This window comes from Rhamphochromis sp. 'chilingali' (assembly GCF_963969265.1).
Source record: "Rhamphochromis sp. 'chilingali' genome assembly, chromosome: 4".
NCBI classification, from domain to species: Eukaryota; Metazoa; Chordata; class Actinopteri; order Cichliformes; family Cichlidae; genus Rhamphochromis; species Rhamphochromis sp. 'chilingali'.
The window spans coordinates 12,384,290-12,409,317 of record NC_137948.1 but is presented as its reverse complement, the minus strand read 5'-3'; the positions used below and the strand labels follow the sequence as shown (position 1 = coordinate 12,409,317).

Here is a 25,028-nt window from a genome sequence, read left to right as displayed (position 1 = left end):
GGCATTTAGTTAACAAACTCCAGACATCGGAGACCACAGCTTTCTCCTCCAGTCCCAGAGAGATAAATGTAAATATCTTAGCAGACAACCCCAGATAACCCTCCACTTAAAACCACTCCTCTACTCCTTCCATCCTTCTCTCATCCTGACCCACTGACATGGACCCCCCCCCCCCCCAAAAAAACAAAAAACAAACAAAAAGAAACAAAACAGAAAAAACAAAAAAAAACAAACCATGAACTGTTCTGTTGACCACTATCACCACATTTCTATCACTGGATATTACTGAAGTTGTGCTTCTCGGCATGTAAACCAGTTTGTCACTGGTCTGGCTGCTAAATCAATTTTTTTCTTAAACAGCATAAAACCTCAAACACCAAAGGAAGAGATTATGATGATGATAAATAGTTTGTCACCTATTTTATCACTGTCCTTTCCTGCTTCTGACCTTTTTATAACCACCTTTGGTAATGTACTCAACACGAGCTACAGTAATCGCTAGTAGCGTTCAAAACCCTCTCTGTGCCTCTTATTGATAGACAGGCATGTGAAACGCCTGTGTGGCATGCGTTCTTATCTCTGGGTGGATGACATGCTTTACCGTGTAGCACTCCGATAACTATAAATGGCAAAGAAGTCCAAAAAGCATAACAAGGAGCGTCAGAAGAGCAGTATGTAACTGTGAAAATCAAAACTGAGAAGGGTTATTGTTGTGTAATTCTTCACTATCACATTGGACAGGCTGGTAATAGGAAGCCAAACTGGAGGTGTTATCCTCGACAGGGCAGTGTGTCAAAAATGATCGTGCAGTATGTCCCTAAAGCTACAGGCAAGCAAAGATAATGTCAGACACGTTCACCATGTTAGTCACCAACATTAACTCGAACACCAGGCAGCAGATGTGCATATGGTGCAGTCCCTGCACAAGGTGTTCAATTCAGAGCTAAATGACCTTTGAATGTCAGTGTGATCAACTTATTTCCAATCCTGATTGCAATGACCAGCCCTGTTGAAGAGGCTGGTCTTGAAGAAGGGTACAATAATGTGGCTTGAGCCACACAGAAAGACCTCTACATCACTGTGTCAATCTAGATAAAGTATAACTGTCTTACTTAGAGGCTAAAGGTCATAAGTTCCTGGCTACTGTTGATGCCTAACAGAGCAGGTCTCTAATCCCTAAAAAAGGCTTGTTTATCATGTAGACCAGCAGCCAAAGAGCTTAAGCCCTTTACAGCTTACAATATGAGTGCAGGCTTGTGACCATAAATACCTGCTTGCTGCAGGCAGTATCACCTCCACCCTGTTGTAGCTATGTAACCAGCAATAGAGCCTTCTGTTCCCAGAGTTCTTAGAAAAGGCCGGTGCCAGTTACATAAACAGCTATGGATTTACTGTGTAGCCCCATAACTTCATGTCCTCTGCTGCTAATGCTAAGGACTGCTTAAACATATTTGGTTAAAGGATATGACATCACAGGATCACAGGGTGATTCAGTGGTGACTGATGTGGAGTCAATTTCAGTGGAGTTAAATAACAAGAAGTTGATTCTGTTCATCTGGACGTAGCGTTTTCTGTGAGAGAAACGTTTGGTCACTCATCCAAGTGACTTCTTCAGTCTCAGCTGACTGCAGGTTTCCCCAACCTTATAATTGGCTGTGAGGTCAGTTTCTTGATCATTAATATGCAATCACTGGTCAAAGATTATGGGGTTTAAATAGCTCTCCTGAGAGGAACGACCACTTGTTGAGTTCATTTTTTTGTATGTGTGAGTAATATTTTTAAAGAAGATTTTATAATGTTAAGGTGAGATGAACATAAAGTCAAGGCTTCCATATCTGTACAGAAGACTGAGTGAGTGCTTGTTTTTGTTACATGGACTAATCAAGCTATGATATTAATAAATCCAATTGAACAAAAAATAATCATCTCATTCATCAAACAACAGATGAACAACGACTAACAAGATCTACTGTGTGACTGGGAATCTTTCCAGATATCTGTTAAGTGACAAAATGTCTAAGTAGACTAAAACCAGCGAAGAAAATAATTCCCTACTTTGCACTTCCAGAGTTTAATGAATGGCATGGCGATGTAGGTTGAATGAAGAGTTCTCCATCTGTGGCGGATTAGATGGCTACCCGTGGCTACCAGGACCTGTGCTACCAACTGTCACGCAGAGGACAGATCACTCAGTGACAGTAAGCAAAACAGCCTAGTTCTGTTCAGTAGAGGGAAATAACTGACAGTTAGGTAGTGAGTTTTCCCCCACACTCTCTTATAAAAATCATCAACAACAACAAGAAATATATATCCTCTAATGCATATGCACATTTATATGAATGCACTCCCATGATGAATCCTAAAAGACAAAGCTTACAGGTTGAACACTTAGAAAGCCAGCCTTTCCTTTTCCTCAGGAGACAGTGATGCACTTCCATGGAATGTATGCATGCAAGTTTGTCATGCTTGGAAGTCTGGGTGTATGAACTGTGTCTTGTGTTCCTGAAGGACCCCAGATGGGTAAGTAGGCAAGCACGAGCTCTGCCTTTTGGCTTTGGCATGTGACCGAGCCGCCAGGCAGCCCTGGGTCACTGCACTGCACTTTTCTTTCATATGCACCCCTCAAAATCTAGCTTCTCTGTGAGTCATGTGCACAACATTGCCTTTTTATTCTAATAATCACATTTCTTTTTTTGGTACTTGCTTTAGTTCAGTTTAATACAGACTTACCTTTTATGTATAAGGGCTAACAACACTTCCGAGTGTAATTTAAATGCTTCTCATCGTTGCAAATGAACAATTAAATTCATGATTGATAAGATGAGAATTTATACTTTAAAATTCTGCACTGCTCTCCTTATATGCCTCTAGCTGTTTCGCATGTTGTCAAAATGCGTCAAACTACCTCCAATGTGACTGAAGCAGAGTTCTTTTTAAAGAACCACTTTGAAGCGCTCCCCGTTGGTATGGAGGAGCTGCCCACCATTACTCTGACAGAACCTACGCACATCCTATGTACAGCAGCTCAGCACTCGCCTCCCTTTTTCTTGTATCATCCATGCAGGAACACACGTGCAGAAAAGGCTTGCCTTTGGAACAGCAATGAAGGGCACAAACACTGCAGCGCATCCATGCTTTCCTACGTATTCTGACATGTTGCTGTTATTCCCACACGATTAACACGACAAGTGAAATGTGAGGAAATCAGAACTGCAGTGTCTTGGAAATGTTTCAACAATGTATGAGAGAAGTGTGAAGATATTATGACTATGATCTGCAAGTAAAAATTCTCATTTAAACACATCCTCAGTTCCAGCAGAGACTGGCATGTGAATTAAATAACAGGCTTTGTATTAACCACATGGATTCCTCAATAAACACAGGAATCCTTAATGAAACCTTAAATGTTCACATCTTTAACTAGGATCTTCAAGGACTGAACACCTGAATGCAAAGAGTTATAATATGACATCTCAAAGGCACACTTTTGGTTCTGATTATTTCTCATTTAAAGTCCTCTGGAACCAACACAGTTACTCAAAGTGTGACTTATGGAGGGGAAAATGTAGCTGCCCTAGATTCTAAACTTGTGAATACGTAAATAATGGATCACTTCTCGGGCCATCTACGTTGTCTGACATAATTATTGTACATGCTTTTAAAGGAAGTCTCAGATTTCCAGCCCAGATACCAGTCAATGCACTTCTCTTTTGCAAATTCCCCACTCTCTGAAACCCACTTAACACACACATACAGAGACAGACACACACACAAAATCTGACCTACTTCTAGTGCATGTGGAGGGAGAGGATGTGACCCTTCGCTCAGTTATTACACTAATTACACGTCGCCACTGACTGTCTCAGTGGCAAATCTTTTAACGTGACATAAGAAAGGAAATTAAGACATCATTAAACACCCTATTAGGGAGGGGGAAGAATATGACTTAGAGGCAGTTCTTTTGTTCCTTCCTCCATCTGCGGTGTCAAGACTCATTTAAAGAAAATCGTGATTCACATGATGTCAACGATTACTGAAGTGATTACAGTATTTTATAATGCAAAGCCTCATTTAAAGTAGACTAAGCCATGTTCATTGAGGAGCTACATCAACTTCAACAGTAAATGATCTATTTTGAGGGGGAGTGCAATTAAATCGAAACAAACAAAAAAAAAATAAAATGTGGCCACAGATGTTTTTTTTTTCCCTTCCTGTGCTTTGGACATTATTTTCCAGAACATTCCAAATCCATTACTTCGTGGTTAAAAATAGCAAATGTGAGATGCTTACTGCTTAAGCTACCCAAGCCCAGCCACTACGGCAAATCACACGCAAGGCTCCTTCTCACAGAGGATACAGAGTGAAACCACATGTGGCACCGTGGTCCACACCACAGATGGTGACATGTAATATAAATGAACAGGGCGCTAATCAAATGGAAGTACCTACATTTGTCCCATGATACTTTTGGTGTAACTATAAGAACTGAACAGTTTTAAACAACTAATGCAAAGATTGTAACACTTTAGCCAAAGCCTGATGCAGGTACAGATCATTTTCATTTAGGTTTTTTGTAATTTATTCCTTTCTTTGTGTAAAAGAAACAAATAACTTTTCATTATCAACAATTAACTGTCTTTTAGCCCTTCATTTTACTAGTTTTGAACATTTGCCCAGTGCTTAACTGATGTTACACAGCAGAGGAACAAGGTGTCCAAACAGTGGTAAATGTCATCACCACCACTGGAACAGTCAGTTAGGTCGATTATTGACACTACGGTCACCTGTATATGTTACTGATATATTGGTTCCATTTGGAGTTTACCTTAAAAATGAATAGATATAAACAATATATCACATTAACATGTACATTAATAACTGTGTCCTGCGTAGCTCAACAGCATGAGCATTTCTAATGTTATACAAACAGATACACACAAAACAGTAAGGGAACAACAGTTCTCTGCTGTTCTCCGTGTTTGTTCACCACCTTTCTTTGTTGGGTTTTACTACAAAGGCCACGGTTGTGTTTTCTGCTAAAGTTACCTCTTCTAGTACTCTCTGTCTATTATGCCATCTATGGCTTTCTCTCTTTTTTTGTTTGTTCAGGTGGGATCATCTGTCCCTCTCACATGACTGCTGTCAAGCTGAAGCCAAGGTCAGATGTCTGACCCTACAGAGCAGGGCACCTTACGAAATACCAGTATTTACTAGTTTAACTACTGGAACAGTAATCAAAGAGGCACCAGCCTGGCTGCAAAACTGGAGCCTGTTGTATGTGCTTTAGCCAATTACAGGTTTATTATCTGAGCTATAAATGGCAAGTTAAGGAAATGAGAAGTGCAGATGGAGATGAGCTTACATTTAAGGTTTTACTTAAATGTAAAACAACTAAAATAAAAAAAAACTTGTGTTGATTCATGATTTTGCAGATGGTTCAAACATTTGCCCATGGCTCGTCCATAACGTGCTACGAAGTCATTAACAGCTACTGACAATGCACGGGTGCCACAAATTTTTGAAAGCTATATGATTGTGAGATTATAACAAAGCTAAAAAGCTGCACAACTGACAAATTAAGATCCGTGAAAGTTATATTTTACCCATCGCTGATGCGTGCGCTTGTTCGCCACATTTCTACACGAACATGGCACGCACAAGATTAGATCAATCCTTGCTCTGAAGCAACTGTAGGCTTTTTTTCTCCTTTCTTTCTTTCTGAAAGCCTGATGCCTTCCTCATCTCCTCTATGAAACATGGACAGATGGGATGAATGTAGAGAGTCAGAGTGAGATAGCAAGGGTGAGGGATATAAAGAGTGAGGGGGGAAGGGGAGGGTTCTGCCTGTGTAATCTGCCCAGAAACTGGCCATGGGCACAAACGAGCGGCGGTCTACGTGGAATTCAACTGCGCTTAGTGATGGCAGAAGTTCTTTAAAAAAAAAAAAAAAAAAAAACACATCCTTAGCCCAAAATTCATCATGAACATACATATTGCATGCACATGTGGCATCAAGAGCTGAACCTGCATATTAGTTAACCGAATTAATATTTGGATTTGTAAGTTATTTTTCTGTTAACCAGCGAATAAGCTGTTGGGAAAGGAGCTATGCTGCTCTTGTGGTCTGTTATCCAGGAGGGTGCACACCGTCTATGTTGCTTCCAACTTTCTCTCTGGGTGATCATTATTGTTATGTAAATTTAGACAAAAAAATAAATAAATCACAGCATGCCAATAATCTCTGATGCATTATGTCAGCCAAAATTAGTTAGAAAAATACTCTAACTGATCTTAGCCCGTTAGTATTAGAAAAGTTTGTTTGCCCAGTTGGACAGTGACAGTAGGTGAGGGCTCATAAAGTCACTTCCAGTTTTAATGGCAGGAAAATCTGGAGGCGTTTCTTTTTCACAAGACAGGGAATATATAAAAAGCACAGCTGCCACAAGGAACAGAATTTTGAGTGTACTGATATATATCTAACTAGAAAAGTTTCTTACATGGTCAGTGCCTTACGAGCAAACGTGATTTTTCACAGATTTTTACTGCATTTGATAAACAGAAAGGGATTGCGTCACATTTCCACATACAGCAGGATCCTTCTTGGCTAAGGAGTTAAATAATAATTAAAAAGTATTGGTACGCTACACAAACTATGCCAAATGAGGACAGTCTGGTTAGATGACAGGGAACACAACAAAACAAAAAAATAAAAAATAAAAAATGCAAAGGGTGTGAAAATGCATTGCCACATGTGGGTGGGTGGGAATGAAACTACTGAGCATTCAGGCAGTTTTGACCTCAATCCCAAAAAAAGAGATTCAGTGTGTGGAAAAGAGAGACAATTTTTCCAATGGCAGTAAGCTCACAATAAAAATGTATATATGGATATGAATTCGGAGCTAAAACGAGACTGGAAACCGAGGGCAATAAAATGCAAATGGAAGTTTTAAAAAAATAAAATAAAGAAAGAAATCACTGTAGACCTGCAGAATCCCTGCCACAAATCTAAAGGACACAACTGGTAAATAAAATAGAACACAGTTGACCAGGCCACAGCTGGTGTCATGCTAAACTTGCTGAAACACATTCATGACACATGGCAAAGGAGAGATGGAGGACAGGCTGAAACGAATGAAAACAGATGATACAAAACAAATCACTTTGAGAGAACTGGGATGAAAGCAAAAATGCGTCAATTTACCCTTTTCGAGCAGCAACCACAGACATAAACACGTGCTCACGCACAAATACACACACGTGCAGAGCGTGCTGGAATAGAGAGAGGGCGATGCGCTCTTTGTGTGGCTGGGCCAAGAGACTCTGGGGCTGAAACCCATCACTAACGCACGGATTAGTTCACACGTGCACACTGCCTTTTAATCTGGTCCACTGACAAAGGTTGGACGAGAGAGAGAGAGAAACAGAAAGAAGGAAACTGACAAATAGATGGCCTGAACAAAAAAGAAGGCCACAGAAACAGAGCCAGAGTTGGAGGGCAAAGGAGGAATGGGGGGTGTAATTGACGGGTCGGAGGTGACGAGAAATGGAGGGCAGGGCACTTTAAAAGAGTGATACCACCTGATCTAAAATACTACCAATACATGTGTCTTTGGCAAATGGCCTAAATCCCACAGATTAGATCATGTGACTGTATACCTACACTACTCAAAACACATTCATTTCTTCTTTTAGGGAGCAACCTCTTTTTCCATTTGTCTGCTCTTCAGCTTGAGGACACAATGGCACACACAGTCACTGACCCATCGGCAACCCTCAGTTTCCCTTCAGCCTTCTGTCAGTGGAGGGGTGAGGGCAAAAGCTTTGGATTAAAACTCCAGTATGGCTTTTCTCCAAAAATGGGCCTAGTGTAAAGCCAGGGACATCCAACCAGATGTTGGCTCTGGGGGCAGGTTGGGTCCTGTCAAACAACAACCCCCTTAGTTGTTCATGTGCTTTAATACATCCAATTGAGAGTGGGGGAAGGCATGTCAGCCGAATGCTCTACATCAACCTTTAATGCGCAAAATGTACACGATTCTCTCTCTAAATTTACTTAAAGTCACTGAATCCAGCTGGTGGCATGCAATTCTACTGAAGTTATGCATTAGTTTTAAACATGTGCATTTCATATGACTTTCAGTGCAGGTTTGATGATGAGAAAGTACACGAGGCAGTAAAGGGTGGAGACTTTTTTTTCCTATGCATCTCCATCACACTGCTCTCATTGGTGAAAAATTAACCTCTGTGATTGGTCAGAAGACAGTGGTGTTTTCCCCCTTTTTCCCCAGCTGTGAGGCTAAAAATAGAAGCAATAGTCAGATTTAGCCTAACTGAGTGTGTCTTGCACTTTCAGCTAGCATCCCCTTTTACCTCTTTCTATCCTAAGTCACCAGTCACATTTAACAAGCTTCTTCAGGAAAAAGGAAGGGACGCAGGAACATTTCTTCCTGGAACATTATGTAACCCCAGCGTCACCCATTTTCTCCAAAGTGGCCTAATCAAGCAGCCCCACACAGTTTTGTTAATGGCACAGGTCAAAAAACCCAATGTGTAGGAGGAACATTTTGCAGAGTATTATGGTACAGACTGTGTGTACAGCCTGTACCCTAACAAGACCGAACACCTACAAACTAATAAAAAGAAAATGTTTCTATTTTAATCAGTGAAAATTTAACCAGGTTTTGAGTCAGAGAGGGGATTGTTTGATGGCTTAAACCTGCTGACTAAGCTTCTATAGCCATTCAGCTTTATTCCTTTTGGTCACACCATCCTTCCACAGAGTGCTGTGTAGATGTACTCTTGCAGGATAAAAGCACAACAAGAAGAAGCCCAGACAAGGGGTTAAGGGTCAGAAGAGCCGAGACAAGATGTGAGTGATGAGGAAGCCTTCAAGTGCCTACATATAATCCTCTGTATGGGTCTTCTTTACACCTGTCTACAGAACATTTGTGTCGGGACGAAACAAAGATCTACGGTCTTATCTGACGGCAAACCAGTGAGGATTGCCAGAACATGCTATGTCCATGACACCTTACAGACCTGTTTTCAATCAAGCAGTATTTGATACTGAAATTACAGATAGTAATAAAGGTGTGAGATAATTATAGCACCCCATGTAATAAGATGATTCAAACTGATCATTCATTTGACCAGGAAGTCTTTTAAAGAAGCAGTTACAACAGTTATTGAGCTTACATTGGCAGCATGCCAGTGATAACAAATGTTTGCAAACTTTTTTTTTCAGATTTTAACAGTACTTTATTCCATTGTTGTTTCCTTCTCAGTAAAAAGGTTCTATTTGTCTATTTTAAAAAAACAAACAAAAAAAAAAAAAAACACAATCTGGAGGCTTATGTGGATTTTTCACATTTTTGATGTTAAAAGGTAAGTGCTCCCCGAAAAGATGTATGTGACTGGCCTGCTAAGAATGCCAAACTACAAAAAGGCGTTACTGTCAGAACCCTCAGAAACCCAGCAGCAGGTGCGATTGATATGCAAATCAGAAAAGGCTAATCCAGTTTCCCTCCACTTGACTCAGAATAGTTCACTTATGCTACCAATGTGGCACAAGTGAAATGCAAACGTCTCAGCCTGTCTTATAGTTGGCTGAAAACAATACACACATTCCAGAACACACAATTTAAGTGTGAAGATTCTTTCACCATGTTATGAGTGAACTATAATTTTAAAAAGAGAAAATAACGTCTTCATTGCAGCTGGGAACCCTCCACACTAGTCGGTAGAGCAGGTAGACTTCTAGCCAGAGCTACAAATTGACTGTTTGCCAACTGAGTACAGGCTTATGTCCTACTGACAGGGCAGAAATGCTCATTGTACACACACTGAGAGTTTATATAAGGCTTGCGTGCTTCTTAAGGCTCCCTTAATTAGGTGTGTTTGACCAATCTCTCTACTCATCCCATCAGCATCTCAATAACTTCCTTGTACTGAGATACCATCGTTGGCTAAATCAAAGCTTAGCTCGACTATTCAGAACTGGGTCTGAGTGGTTTCAGAGAGAGGGTAGGTGACATGCCTCAGCACATGTGCATGCTCTAGCTGGGCTCACCAGACCAAAGATCAAGTCTCTTAAGCTGCTTTTCTGAGCCAAGAAAAGCTTACAAGTCGTCACGTTGGTCAGAACAAATGGTCCCAGTTTTAGACCCTGCAGCAGGGCCTGAGAATGGGCAGCACTCCCTGGACTCGAGAAGCAGTATTGCTTTCTTCAAGAAACATCAACACAGTCAGAGTAACCCAGGCTTATTCATGTTCGACTGCTCATTCAACCCAAAGGCTGGAACAGCAGTGCAGTGTTTTAAGCCCACTGGTTAGAAAGAGCAGAAATGAATGAGGGCAGTCAGTGGCAACAAAGTAATGTGCCATTTAAAAAATGTGCCACCCTTCTTTAGTGATATTTAGCTTAGACTTACTGGAAAATTAAGAAAAGCTTTCAAAAGTCTGAACACATAAAGAAAAATATTGCTGTATGGGTTGTGACTAGCTGAATAACAGTTAATTTTGTGTCACGCATGCATGCGTGTTATTGCGTGTTATCCACTTTTTACATTTTGGACTGGATTTATGCCCAGACATGAGCAGATGAATATGATTTGGTATGTTTGCAGTTTGCTTTAAGACCTTCAATGTCAGTGGTGTCCTCCTGATAAAATTTACAGCAGAGATAGCAAAGGTGTTTTTTCACATGACTGTCATTGATCAAGCAGTTTTTTTTGTTGGCCAGTAACGGTCTGCATATTCTGAAAAGAAAGTGGGCTTTAAAAGCAGGGACTAAACTAGGTAACTGCATTAATAAAAACCTTCTTTGAACTCTGAAATATGTGATCCCACTCAGCTGGAGACTATATATTGGCCTGAAAATTGTCATAATAGGTGTTGTTTATATAACAGCTAAAGGTAAATCCGACCAAGTTCATGTCAAGTTCATACACTTCACACATACACAAACAAAAGGTGACTGCAAATGAGGCATTACATGTTTAGACCAAAAAAAAAAAAAAAAAAAAAAAAAAAAAAAAATCAGGACTTCACAAACACTCCTTACATGCCAGGCAGGCCAACCTCTAATGGCTAAGGGTGTTTCTGATAAACATATCCACAGAATCACTCTCAGAGGTGTTTAGCTCATTCTTTGAGGTGCTAAAATACCCTGTGCAGTGGTCGCTTTGCTCACCGCTGTGTCATCATTGCACAGATGGAGCCATTTATAACTGCAATTAAGTTGTAAGAAGCCGTTGCAGTATTCTCCAAAACGATAGGTTTCTCCACTCAGACAATATCACGTCATACACACTGATAAGGAGGAGAAGATGTCAAAACCGGAAGACAAGAGTTGGCAAGTGTTTTTTGCAACGTTCTTTCCAAAAACTCAAGTTTTTCAAATTACTCCAACATTTGTATTTGTATGTGTCCGAGCTTCTGTGCAGGATTACCATTATAATGGCCGTAAAAACCGACATGATTAGTGAAAGACTGTTCCACAAAGATTGTGTCTTGCAATACAGGATGTGATGTGAAACTTGTCACCAGAGACCCGCGACACGAGCCACATGGCGAGCATAAAAACGGCCTTAGGCAGCTCCTCCGTGTCAAATCAAAAAGAAAAGCTAACATTGGTTTTACTACCTGGGAAAATTTTCTGACTGCATTACAGACCTGGCCTCAACGAACTATATTAAAAATGGATGAGTGGCAGTTCAGGAGGAACTCAGATGATAAGCAATGGTTCTTGTTTTGTTACCTTTTGATTGATGGCTTTATTATTAATCAATAAAACAAGCTTTTACTAGCTATAATAAATCCACAACTGCTCGAGCCCCTACAGATTCAACTCCGAGCCATAAAAAAACCTCTTAATTGTTTAATGTTATGCACATGCTTTACACAACGCGCAACAATAAATCACCAACTAACCTGAGCACTCTGAATTTATAATCAACACGTTTTAAAGAAAATGACTAATAACCATAAGGCCGTGAGATCAAAGCAGTCGAACCACAACATGCAGTCATACAAGCCTTTTACTGTTAAATCCTACTAAGGGAGTGTAATTTAGCAGTGACATGTGGAGGTGAAATAAGGCTGTTAGAAGGTACATGATCAAAGCGGCAGATGACTACGTTATCTGGTCCCACGGTAAGCATCTGGAATGTGTGTGGGGATTTTTTCCCCCCCTTTCGGTGCCTTTTATCCGTGTCCTAACGTCTCTGCTGTCACACTGAGTCTACAAGCCTCAGAGGTTATCAAGAGCTGCGGTAGCCATGCAATGCAAATCATCTTGCCTGCAGTAGATACACAAGTTTGATAAGTGTTGGAAAAAGCTTCACCCAGGCTGGACCATAAAGGAGCTGCTTCCAATTTACAGGACTTGGAATTCTGCTGACATGGAACGAAAGCTGCTTCTGTTGCACGATCATGGTATAAGCCTGACACACTTGGATGAACAACTATGCTCGAAACATATGACTTACATTGGGGCATGTGCTTAAAGGGAATTGGATTAGCTTCTGGCAAAAAGAGGGATTATAAATGATTCTGACTTTGAGTGTGCTCTAAAAGGATTGATTACCATTTCAATTTTTACTCTTTCTTTGCAAATGGAAATGTGAATTAGTCTCTTATTCGCCTGCTACTAAGCTGCAACACCAAGCTAACTGTGTCAAGCTGAAAACAAAGACAAGAGTGAAGAGAAGAGTGGTGTCAGTATCCAGACTTGGTACAGGACAGCTTATTCCTGGCCTGCTCTGCTGCTGCATGTCTCTCTAAGACTGCAAAGTGCAGCCAGGAAAAAGAGGAGGGACGGGATAGAAAGTTTCACTGGACATTATGCACGTATTGCGAATGAAAACACACTGACACTAAACTAACGCACAAATGAATGGTCAGTCGTTTTTAACATTTAAACAAGTTAGCTTATTTCTGAACTTCTTCAAACCATCTCTAGTGATTTAGTGCTTTGCAGAAAGTAGGCTGTTTTTCAGGGGATTCTACAGACTGTGCCATTTAATTAAAGGAAGCAAAAACAGCACAGTCAGAAGATTCCTGTTCATACAAACTAAGCATTATTGTGACACAATTAGGATGCTTACTTTATGAAGTAATCATTTTTTGGAGGAGTAATATATGATGCAAACAGAAGATAGCATGGAGTATAAAACATCAGAGCAAATGGACAAACAAAACTCACACAGATATAGATCACCAAATCTAATTCAAACTTTAAAAAAAAAGCATTAGAGCAAAAAGGGTAGGAAAGTACACCTATTCTGCATCTCCTGTTATAGTTAGCAGTGATTCCCACATATAGGCTTTATACAAATCTACTCTGAATGACCATGGCCATAAAAACAAGCCTTACTACAAGATCAGCCCAAAGAATGAACAAATCCATCCTTCACACTGTGTTTTAGGAACAAACAACTGAGTTGGCACATTTTTTTTCCCCTTTGAAATGTATTTGCTGGGGTGGAACGCTGAAAGAAAAAAAAAAATGCAACTCCGCATGGGTGCTGCAATCTGCTGAGGCCATTCAGTCGACCAGCCGGCCTTGTGTGGCTTTGTATATGAGCACCAAGATGAGACATCAACTCTTGTCTATATTTAGATCACTGGACGGCTCTCCTTCCAATGTTCCCATCCTTTCAGAAAAGGCTGCCAGGGAGAATGGCGAGAAAAAACAGGCTGAGGTGATATGTAATTACACTGAATGGTTCCAGCCTCTCGCATCCTTTCATTGTACCCACACGCTCAGAGATAATGAAATGGAAGGCATGCGTTTTTTCATATATTTACCATAAATCCTGCAAGTCGGGCCATTCTTATTTATGGTGTCAAAGAAAAGGCTCTAGTGCTTGACTGTGCATGGAATAAAGAGCATAAACACCAGCAAGTACCCTAGTAGTGAACTCAGTCTGATAAGGGCTTCCAAGGTGCTGTTGCTCTTAGCAATAAAACCATCCCAAACCAAAGTCTGGTTAAATGCACCACTTCCTACACTGCAGATACCAACTTGAATGCAGACATAATTCAGTACAGAAACATAAGAAACTTTAGATGCAGATACAGTGCTGAAATTTATGCTGCTTCTACATACTACATTGATTTAATGTCATTTCACTTTAAGTTTTTAAATCATACCCTAGGACAAACGTATGTCTGCTACACACTAAAATTGCAGGCGTGTACACAAACTGGACACAACCATTGGACTGCAAACAGAAAAGCACCCGTATTTTATTTGACTGAACAAAATAGGCTTAAAATAATTAACATGATAGTCCAAAGATCTAAGCCTAGCCAGAGATGCAGCTTCAAAATCACGCCTCTCTGTTAGTAACAAACAAGTTGGAAAGTAAAATCATAACCCTGCTAACCAGTGCAGTTCTGCTATACTTTGATCTGGAAAATGAATGGATCTATGCTGTGCCAGAGTAAAATGGCATATAATCACTTGAACGGAGCAGTACGTATCCACAATCGGGACGAGGGTGTAGACATAAACGTGCAAGGAAAAAAAAGCCTGCCAGTACTAACAAATGCTTATGTTACAACCTCAGTAAGATGTAACTTACCACAAAAGAATGTGGCTCAAACATGCCCAATATCGTTATACGGCAACTTCATTCATTCGATTTTAACCCTTTTCTGACTGCTAGACTGGTCAACCATTACTGAATATCAACTAAGAGCTCAGACAGAAGTTTATGTCACACATACCCACAGAGTTATATGCAAAAACGTGGAGAAGGAAACTGCATATGATTCACTGTTACACAAAAAGGTGGAAGGATTATGCATATTAGAGGTGGAAATGGGTAAGGTGAAACGAAAAGGAGGAATTCATGAACCCAACTGGGCCACCCAAGTACTTTTATCTTTAAAGACCTGTTGAAAAATAAGCGTTTACTTAAAAGGCCATAACCTTGTAGGGGAAATGAAGAAGTAGGTCATAACAGACTTGATATATGTGGGTAGGGCATGTATGAGCCTGCAGTCTGTGGTCTGTGGTCTGATTAAATCCGAAATATGTTTTAAAGATGCACTGCCAACTCACCTATTCTTTTCCAGCTCGTTATGTGTCGACCTGCAAACAAAAAACAAAAAGCAGAAGCTGTTAAAAAAAAAAAAGAAAAGAGAACAAATGTACAATTTTGCCTTAATGAGCAAGCAAAATAAAAGGTACAGGGCGTCTTTATCAGAAAAAAAACAATTTACTTTACATGGGTAGTATTAGAATACTAAGTATGTATGAGCTAGAAAACCACGGGCTGAGACGTGAATGGTGAATTGGAGTGTCAAATTTGATTAACAGATTTATTAATTAATCTCAAACTAGACCAATTCTAGGCTCAGTGCACTGAAGCCTTTACACAAACAAATGTCAACGTGACATCCAGGAATGCACTGTGGCACAGTGCCTCTTCCTCAATAATGCAAGGGAGGATGTGACACTGCAGACACTTCCATTCACACTGTGCATGTGTGTGCGACTGGTAAAGTAGGAACGTGCGCACACAAATACACAAAAGCAGCCAGGATTCAGTGCTCTGTTAATAATCTAAAGTGAATCAGCTCGTCCCTAAGAGTGTCTGTGTGTGGAAACATACTGAAAGGAGACAAGACCTCCCCCAGATTTTTTAAATGGCCAAGTTCCCTTTCACACAAACTGCACTCTACCTCCTCCCAGGGGGCAAAATGGGGGTAGGGGAGTGCTGCTGGATGCAACCTGGTCAAGCACTTTTCTATAGCGTGGGTTATCAATACTGCAGTATGCTTTTTTTCTTGCCATCTTGGTAATAAGCATGCAGGAAATATGGACGAAGCAAGAGGTAAGAACAGAACAGAGGGAATGCTGCGGTTCCATCTGTAAAAATTGGCCCAGACTCAGAGGAATTCATTTTTTAATGAATAGATTACTGTTTATTTAGTTGGATATGCTAGACAGTATGGTAAGTCAACTGTGGCAGTATATTTGATTTGACATGACAAGGTCTATGACCAGGCTGAGTAGCTACTATTACAACAAAACCCAGGCACATTTCAGACACTGCAGGCTATTTGCTTAAAACCTGAAGGAGCCTACATGCTCACGTGGATGCCTTCATCTTTTATATACATTATATAAGCACTGAAATCATGTATGGCTGTGCTCTTCACCAGGCCAGCCACACAAACTAAAATCATATGAATGGTGCATTTAAAACAGCATAATCTCTTTTTGTTTAATGGTGATCTCCATAAATGTCATAAAAAATGAGCTAACAGCCACACATTTAGTTTTTTATTGGGAAAATGAATAGCCACAGTCTTGTGTTGAACGCTGACTTCTTTGCACACATGTAATTATTTTCATTGTCTCCAACTCCGCTTATTTCTGTAACTGTCTGATCTGTAAAGTCAGATCAATAGTTGTGCTAACAGAAGATTAATACGTTGGAGTGCATAATTTGCGTCATCTGCTGTCACAGTGGTTTCACTGAGTCTGTGTTGCTTGGTAACCAACATCCTGCTTTGTAACCTTTCCAAACTCTGAATGTTTTACCAAAATGTGAACCTTCATTTGGTTCCCTTTAAAAGCGCATTTAGGGAACAATGTTAAAATTCAGGATTCCAAGGAACTTGTGTGAAACCAAACTTCTTTTTTTACATTTGGGAAATCTCTTCAGCTGCTCTATTTCACTATACTGAAAAATGGCCTTTCATTTGGCCTAAGTCAACTTACGTGGGTTTTATCATCACAATCCTTTTTCCCTGCCTCCTGAAACCCATATCTGCATGTCTGGACAGTGACAGCAAGGCCACACAGAACAGCAGCATGCTTCCTTCTGCAGGCAGGCATGCATGTATGTGTACGCGTATGTGTGCGCATGTATATGCATGCAGGGAGTGGGTCAGCGAGATAAAGCTGCCCTGCTATAAACGGTAGGCAAGAGAGGACAGATTCAGATAAGCCCATCACTTTAAGCCTCAACACGCTACTGAGAAGGCAGATATAACTGGAGCAAGCAACTAAGAGTGTGTTAAAATAAAATGTAATATTAATGTAAATATGATAATGAATAAATTAGCATATTCTCTAAGATGTCGGCTTAACATTAATTTTAAAAGGGTCCTTGGAGTGTTTATAAGTAAGGAATAAACAAGAACATGTTTGAGACTGAAGCTTAGGTATATATGATGTTCTTTTTGTCATTAAAAATGCAGACACAGAAGATGGCTGCATTGTAGATCTCTTTGGCTAATGCACCATGCCTTTAATTTGCTCACTTGGCTTCTGTCATACACAGGATCTCTGAATGAAAAAGGCCCATCGAATGATCTTATTTTTTTAGTTTGCCAGATGCCCATCTCCCCATGGGAGTAAACGAAACCACATCACAATATGAAGCTGTGAATGGGTGTTTAATACAAAATGTGTTAACGCAATAGGCGAGTTGTAAACATAGCTCTATGAATAGAAACAACAAGCATTATCCCTGCACAGTTTTATTGGTAGTGCTTCTTCACATCTCGAAGCATTTAAAAACCAAATCTTTTCTCTTTGCCACTTGCTTCCATTTTCTCTCCTGCATACGTAAACAGTTTGATTACAGACTCTCAAAGTTGTCCCACTTTAGAAGCAGATTTCAGAAAAAGCATGCATTGTGAAAGCTTACAGCTTTTCTAGCATTTAACTTTACATTAAGCATCATTAATGTGTCCTTATGGATATTCTCACAAGACTAAATGCTATGAAGAGTTATGAATATGGTGTCAGACTAACAATATATCTGATCGTGACTGTTGCCATGCAGAACTAGGCAGCATTGTGCGCTCATGATGAGTAATGCGCAGTTCCTGTTTGGTGGCCTTCTCTTACATTAATATTAAAAAGCTCTTCAAGAGTACGAGTGGGCTTTGTGTTTGATGTATGACTGTCATGGAAAGATTAATGTAAGCAGCCTAACTTAAAAAAAAACAAACAAACAAAAAACCCACACAAATCCAGTGGATCCTCCCAACTCCTGTTACTAAATACAAGTGTCTGCCATCAGTGAAAGTAATGTGTTTGACAAGGGCCTTAATCTATGTGACAGTCATTATCAGCGAGTGTTACTAAGCATATGTTCCATAACAATCACCAGTAGCTTTGAAATTATGCAAACTGTGAACCCATGTTTTTTTTTATAGAATATGAAGGTAAAGATGAAATAGCAAGTCAGTGATTATACAAAACATAAGTCCTATAAATGGCTCCACATATTCGTCTTTTGGTGTCTGCAAACAAAACATGCCATAAATAGCAGCGTTTCCTCTTTAGGGGATAAGACTAAATATCCCTTTCTCCCACAGTGAAGTGGAGAATGCATACTAGGGGGAAATACAGAAAGTCAACCACAAAAAAAGAAATTACTAAATTTAAAAATCACGGGAAAATGTTTCTGCATTGTTTAGGCAATAAATAGAAGAAGTAGAAGATGTTGCTGCAACATTTTTTTTCTTAAGCGACATTTTTCGTTTTAAAGTCTTTACTTTCACCATGATCCCTAACCTTGACCACTGCAGTCCGTTTGACAATCAGCTGATGAAAAGCCAGCAGAGCACCTGTTGCTGCCACCCCCCGTCAAATCCACCGAACCAGCGGTGTTGACGGTCAAACGTGCACGTAGCTACTATAGATGTCTCTACAAGTTCGAGGATCGATCTTTTGTTATTCAAATGTCAGTGTCTCTTTACCTAGAAAGCCCCTTTATCTGAAAAGCGTAAACGCTGCAATAACCAGCTGGCAGCAGTTTAGGATCACATGCTATCTGCAGCAGTGTCATCCATCCCAGAACTTCACTTTCATTACTGGCATATAAATAGCAAGACGAAGAAGAAAACAGACACTTTTCCCCAGCAATCACAAAAATGACTGAGAATAGTGTCTTACCTATTGTGGTTACTGCTGAACTTCTTATTTCGGAATTTCCTTTGCCTCTGGTAGTTTGTGTTCTGATTTGATGGAAACGTCGAGGCATATCCATGTTCACACTCTGTTGGAAAAAAAAACTGGTGGTTAACTGACTAGCCACTTTTTTCTTTTGGGGGACACTTTCTACTTCGAAAATCACCCTTTTTGAGCCGACAACCAGTACAGGGTTGTCACTGCCAACTGAGACATTTGGAAATGTTATTACCTCTTTCTCTCCTTTCTATGTATTCTGCTGCTTCCAGTAACCGCTGGATATTTATTAGCTGAACAGCCGTCATTCTTTCCTGAGGCTGGCTGTGTTGGACGTTGCAATCTAGCTTTGCAAGCAGCAGCAACGACCGCTTTTTAATTACAGGGAAGACAGTGCATTGGTTATTATTAAAACTGACGTGTTATATCCTTGTTCCGTGCCTTTGCTGGCTCATGAACAGCCTTCGCCAAAAGGGAAGGAAAGAAAAAAAAATCCAGTGTTCGCAAGCTAGCAAGCTACAGCCAATCCTCGCCAGAATTCACTGTTAGAAAAAGAAAGCGTATCAAAATATTTAAAAGTTTCTACGAAACACGATATCAAATTTTTACAAAATTGGATAAAAACAATATAAAACGTCCCCGAGGGAACCATGAACCAGCAATGCGCGTGCTGCAGCTCGTTTCCTCTCCTTTCCTGTTTGTTTACTTAGCTGCTCAGCTGAGAGGCGGGGATCCAGCGGCGGGAGAGGCCGGCCTAAGTGCAATGCATTCTGGGAAATCGAGTATTTTGGTGAATATGGTCCATTTTACCTCAAACGCAAACATTCCATTAAGTTCACAATTTAGCCCACCTTTACTGAGATATATATCGATTGGAAAATCATTCACGGTTGTAATAATGTTTCAACTGCAACTACAACAGGTCAGTGTAAATTAATACATACATCTGGCAGAGTTCCAGTGCACAGATCAGCAGAAATTATTTTAAAAAATGGTGTGTTTACTATTGTTCTTGCAAAGTTTAGGAACGTTGTTGCTTCTTTTCATGACAACGTCATAAATGCATGACAAAAAATAATAAAGCATTAATTAGGGCTGCTTTTCATATTTAAATTACTAAATATCCATGTAATTCCATATTCTTGCCAGACTACGAGTCCTATAGAAAAGCCCTACAAATCCCATCCTTCACTGGGACAGTAGGCGTGTCTTGGTCGGCTGTAGCCAGGCCCAGCAACACGTGACGTTGCTATCGAGCGTAACTTCGATTGGCGAAAGGCTTTGACAGGCGGCGAGGGTTGAGCTCGCCTCTAGCCAACCGCAGGAACCTTGCGCCATGTGGAAGCCAGTGCGACACGCCCCCCAAAATAGCAGGAAGCAAACAATCGAGAGGACTGCTTTCTGTAGAAAATTTCCCACGTTGCATTATTATAGTCGATATCACTTCAAAGGCTTTCGCAGCGCGTTTCACCCAACGTGACTGACCTTTCTGCACGAAAAATGCCGTGCACAGAAAAATGCATATATAAATTCGTCTTTTCGGTCTTTTAAAGTCACGAGTTAGATGAAAGCGAAGCCATGAAAATGATCATAAAGAGTCGTTTTTAGTAGTGCATTGCCCAGATAACATGTCATTACATTGGATACGTGCCAATCCAATACCCATCTGAATGATCGTGCTTTCTGCAATCAGCCAACTTATCTATAATTACATCATTTCTTATAACGTGATAAACAAGAAAATCATGCAAGGTCGGATATTTTCTAAAAGGTCGAGTCAACGCCGCGAGCTATAGCCGTGGCGTTTATCTATAAAGTTTCAGTTTGTTTCACCGATCGAGTCTGCGGGGGCACAATGACATCATCCTAAACTGAGTTGGAGGGCGCTGCAATGTGGTCAGATTTATTATAACGGAATCGTAGCCAACATTCACACCCACACACCTAATCATTATGTCATATTGCTTTGTCTATGCAGCAGGGAGGTACAAAAATTATAGATCCCTGTGTTGGGAGTTGTGGAGAGTGACATAGCTCTACACGAAGATAATGCGGATAATGCAGGTAAAAATAGTCCGTAAAATTACGAAAGCTTATATTTTTCTCCCCTCCCGTAACTGCAATAAGTAAGGTCACCTAAATCAGTCTGGTGCTCTTTCATATTCTGTGTTTACTGCAGGCAGCGGTGCTTAGTTGAATGAACTCAACCCTTTGTTGTCTGAATCTGTTGACAGTGAAGTCTTTTTTTTTTCCTTCCTGAAATTCAGATGCAAAGGGGGAAAAAGATCAAACGCAGCACACAAATAAAACTCACTTCCGTCCTTCCTCTCGGCGCTCTCAAGAAACCTAGCAGCCTCCAGCAAAACTTGTACATTTTTCAGAAAAGTGTTGATCTGCTCCATGTGGGAGTCTTTGGAGTTGAAGACGTCATTGAAAGGACAACTAGACATCTCGAAATCTTGCTGATCCAAGAGAGACGCATCGGAATCAAAAAAGAACTCCTCACTCTTCAAACTTCTTCTTTGCCTCTCACTTTTGGCCATTTCCCCCCCTCTTAGTTTCCGAGCTTTCTGGCGACGGGCTGAGCGCAATTCGCAGTGAGGCAGCTTCTGGGGGACGCTGCTCTTGTCAGATGGTGTCTCTTTTCTTTCTTTCTTTTCTTTTTTTTTTATGAATGCAGGGTGTTTAATGTGGAGCAGTGGCCAATGTCAGTAGATGATGGTGCATGGGAAAACAGGGAGCCCGGCCCCTTAGAGTCTAAGGATTCCGCATGGTCCCTGTGCCCGCCCTTGAAGAGAATACAGAATCGTGCATGCATGGACACTATACCAATGAATCATATTTACATGTTAACATTACATAAGAGTTTCATAATTCTGTTTTACGTGGCATCACATTAAACAAAAATAAGCATAACTTGAGTTTAAACAGCAATGGCAGGTTTGGGACTAACAGCTTTTATTGTATTCTACTGCTGTTTACAGAAGTCAAGCTATGAGAAAGGCATTTAAAACTTGATTTGAAGGTAAAAATAGTTTTTGTTGTTTTAATTTGTTACAAAGAAGTAGGAAGTTATTATTTTCTTCACTGACCACGCTATTTGAGCAAATAAAAAGGTTAAAAAAAATAAAATAAACGAGGCTCTGTGCATGTTTATCATGCCTATACTGTTTTCTCACCAGCATTTTTTCCAGATCTTTATGCCATAGTATACTCCAAACTGAACCTCCCACTGAAAGTTACCATCTGTAAATCCAAACAAAGATCAGTACTGGAGATTACTGGGCTACAAACATGTCTAGTCATGTTCCTGGGTCAATGGCCTAGGATTTCAGAACTCAGACTTTTTATTAAATATGTTATTATTTATTCCTTTGTATGCTTGTTTCTTTTATAATCAATTGTGTTGTTTAGCTGCAGTTGCTTTTTGTAGTTGAGTTTAGTTAATTTAGTTGTATCTCCAGGTTTAATTTCCTCTTATTCATTAGTCTCTATGGTATCTTAGCTCTAGGTGTCAATTGTTTCAGTATTTTCTTGTATTTTGCCTCTTCTGTTCCCATTGGGTTTTGAGTCTTGATTACAGTTTGTTTTCTATAAGCTCTTGTTTTCCCTTTTATATAAAGTTTTCTATATTCTTTTCAGTAACTCACTTCCTGTTTTACTTTGACAGTAAACTAGCTTTTGTATTTAGTTTTACTTTCTGGTCTTGTTTTAATTAGCTTCAGCTGTGTCCCCACACCCTCACATGTCCACGTTTCTTGATTACCTCATGTGTATTTAAGGCTTCAGTTTGACTCAGTTCTTTGTTGCATCATACTGTTTACTTGCTCAGTTTCCTTAGCATATTCGCTGTGTGGCTATTGTAGTCATTCCTGAAATCTGTAGTGTTCTGTGCCCTTTGTTCTTACAAGTTTGCTTCTAAAGTTTGCATTTGAGTCCCTCACTGCATATGTTTGCAGCATTGTAGGCCTGCAAGAAGACAAGCCTAAGATGAATTTACTATAAAAACACACACAAATTCCCAAATCTGAGCTTTAAAGAGAGGTGAGAAAGAGGAGCTTGAAGAACTGTGTTAGTATAAGACTGATCCCACTGAAATGACAGAAAGGGTAACTGAGAGATAAGTTCTTAGCCTTGATCTTGTGCCATTTTCAGTAGACCTTTAGTTAAGATGTTTTTATACTGCCGCAGAGTCCATTTTGAACCAGAACATGTCGAGGCAGAAGCCTGTATGAAGCCCTGATACACCCCCTCACTTTGCCACTTCAAAGAGCCAGCAGCAGCCCGTGATCGTTTGATGTAAAGTTCACAGAAGCAGAAACTTTAGTCCGACACAAGGGGGAATCTCTGAAGGTCCCTCCTTCCCCTGCCCCACCACCTCTTTACCCTCTGTGAGGGGTAGCTATGGACGAAGTAAAGCCATTTCAGAGGGATCCCGATTGGACTTTGAAAGGTGCCAGCGCCAGCACATGACAAAATGCGTGGATTTTCAAAAGGGCTTGGCAAAACCTCTTTGGGATTTCAGGACAGAGTTGAACATTATAGGTTACTGGGCCTACTTTTGTAGGCTCTGCTTTTCATGCTGTCTTTGCTTCCTGAAGTGCATAGCTCCAGGGCAACTTTTTTTTGTCAGTGAGCAAAGTGTTTATATAGCAATAGACATGAAAAGTATAGCATGAAAAGCTCTAGACGCAATAATAATATTTTCCTCCTCCTGAAGGTTTGGGCCATTCAGGTCACGTGCATTAGGAGGGATAAGAGCTGCTAAGCAGAAGGGAGTCATGTGTCCCAGCAGGAAACACTGGTAACAGTGAGACGGTACAGACTGAAAGAGACTATTGCTTAGGGGTACGTATGTCCTGTGACATACTGTTTGAAGCTCCCCACACACAGACACTCAAACCACTCATCTTCTGGCTATTATTCTGATTAAAGGATACCCCGTGATCTTTACTTTAAAGGTAAAACCTATGACCAAACAAGACGTAGTGAACTATAAACATCAAGAGAGGAGACAGGAACAGAGGTCAGGCATTTTCAAGGAGACACGCTCATTTTTACGAGCCTAAGGAACAAACCACAGCTCATAAATTAGGGGCATTAGGAGAGGCAAGGGACTGTGATAGGAAGTTACTAGTTTCATATAATGGAGATAAAGTTGCTAAGAAAAAATATGTAATTAAATTACAGTTACTTACTTACATAGAAACCCCCCCCCCCGAGAGAGCATTTAAAGATAGGGCATTATCTCATCATTGGTATTGTCTTTCTCCTATTTTAGGGTCGTTATCTTACAAGATAAAGATATATATATATATATATATATATATATATATATATATATATATATATATATATATATATATATATATATATATATACACATATATAATAAACAAAGTTAAATGGAAAAAGCAGAATTGTCAAAATGTTAGTGATTACAAAATGATAAGATGCCATTATATTCTGCATGGTAAAAGGCTTATTGAATAAAATACTCATTTTGTTGCTTTCCACTTGAATGTGAACTGCCTCTGCCAGTCAAGAGTGCATTTCTCCAAGCAACATGAGTCTGCCGTGGCCTGCGACCGGCCAGAGCAGGTGGGTGGGCATGTCGGTGTACAAGAACGTCTTTCAGTACGAGACATTCAATAGTATCTTCCTCCTCAGAACAGGAAAATGCTCTGAAATGACTCTACGGTGCACAGCTTGTTTACCAGGTGCGAAAATGCTGTTAAATCTGTAACCTTTAGAAGATAGCTCTGCTCCATCGCCTAGTTTAAAACTTCTGCTAGTGTAGGAATGCAAATTGACTGAAATATACTAAGTTAGACAACTCAATACTGGAACAATTATTCATTATTTTTTTTTCATCTTTCACAGAATGACAAAATAACACATTTTAAAAGGCTAAGACAGGAAGAGAGCATTCTGGCAATGTGCCCAAGGATCAAAACAACTTCTTCAGTGTCTCCTTTGGTTTTTTCTTTCCCTATCCCACCATTGGCATACACTGATGAGACAGCTGCATGAGATAGTGCGGTATCCCGACCTTTGCTTCAATGACAGAAAGCTATCACTTTAACAG

At 40.1% G+C, this 25,028-nt stretch overlaps 1 protein-coding gene across 2 annotated transcripts in view; it reads right to left on the bottom strand.

Moving 5' to 3' along the window:
* Positions 1-21,652, bottom strand: part of mxi1 (max interactor 1, dimerization protein) — a 30,734-nt gene extending 9,082 nt beyond the window's left edge. The window contains exons 1-3 of one of the 2 annotated variants that reach the window (XM_080881373.1): positions 21,255-21,652; positions 18,929-19,031; positions 15,071-15,100 (exon numbers count right to left, since the gene is read on the bottom strand). In XM_080881373.1, the coding sequence (XP_080737499.1) occupies positions 15,071-15,100; positions 18,929-19,031; positions 21,255-21,483 (362 nt within the window). In that variant the 5' untranslated portion in view covers positions 21,484-21,652. Of the gene's footprint in view, positions 1-15,070; positions 15,101-18,928; positions 19,032-19,175; positions 19,643-21,254 lie in introns of those variants that run through there. The other variant, XM_080881374.1, reaches the window with a different exon arrangement.
* Positions 21,653-25,028: the final 3,376 nt, after the last annotated feature.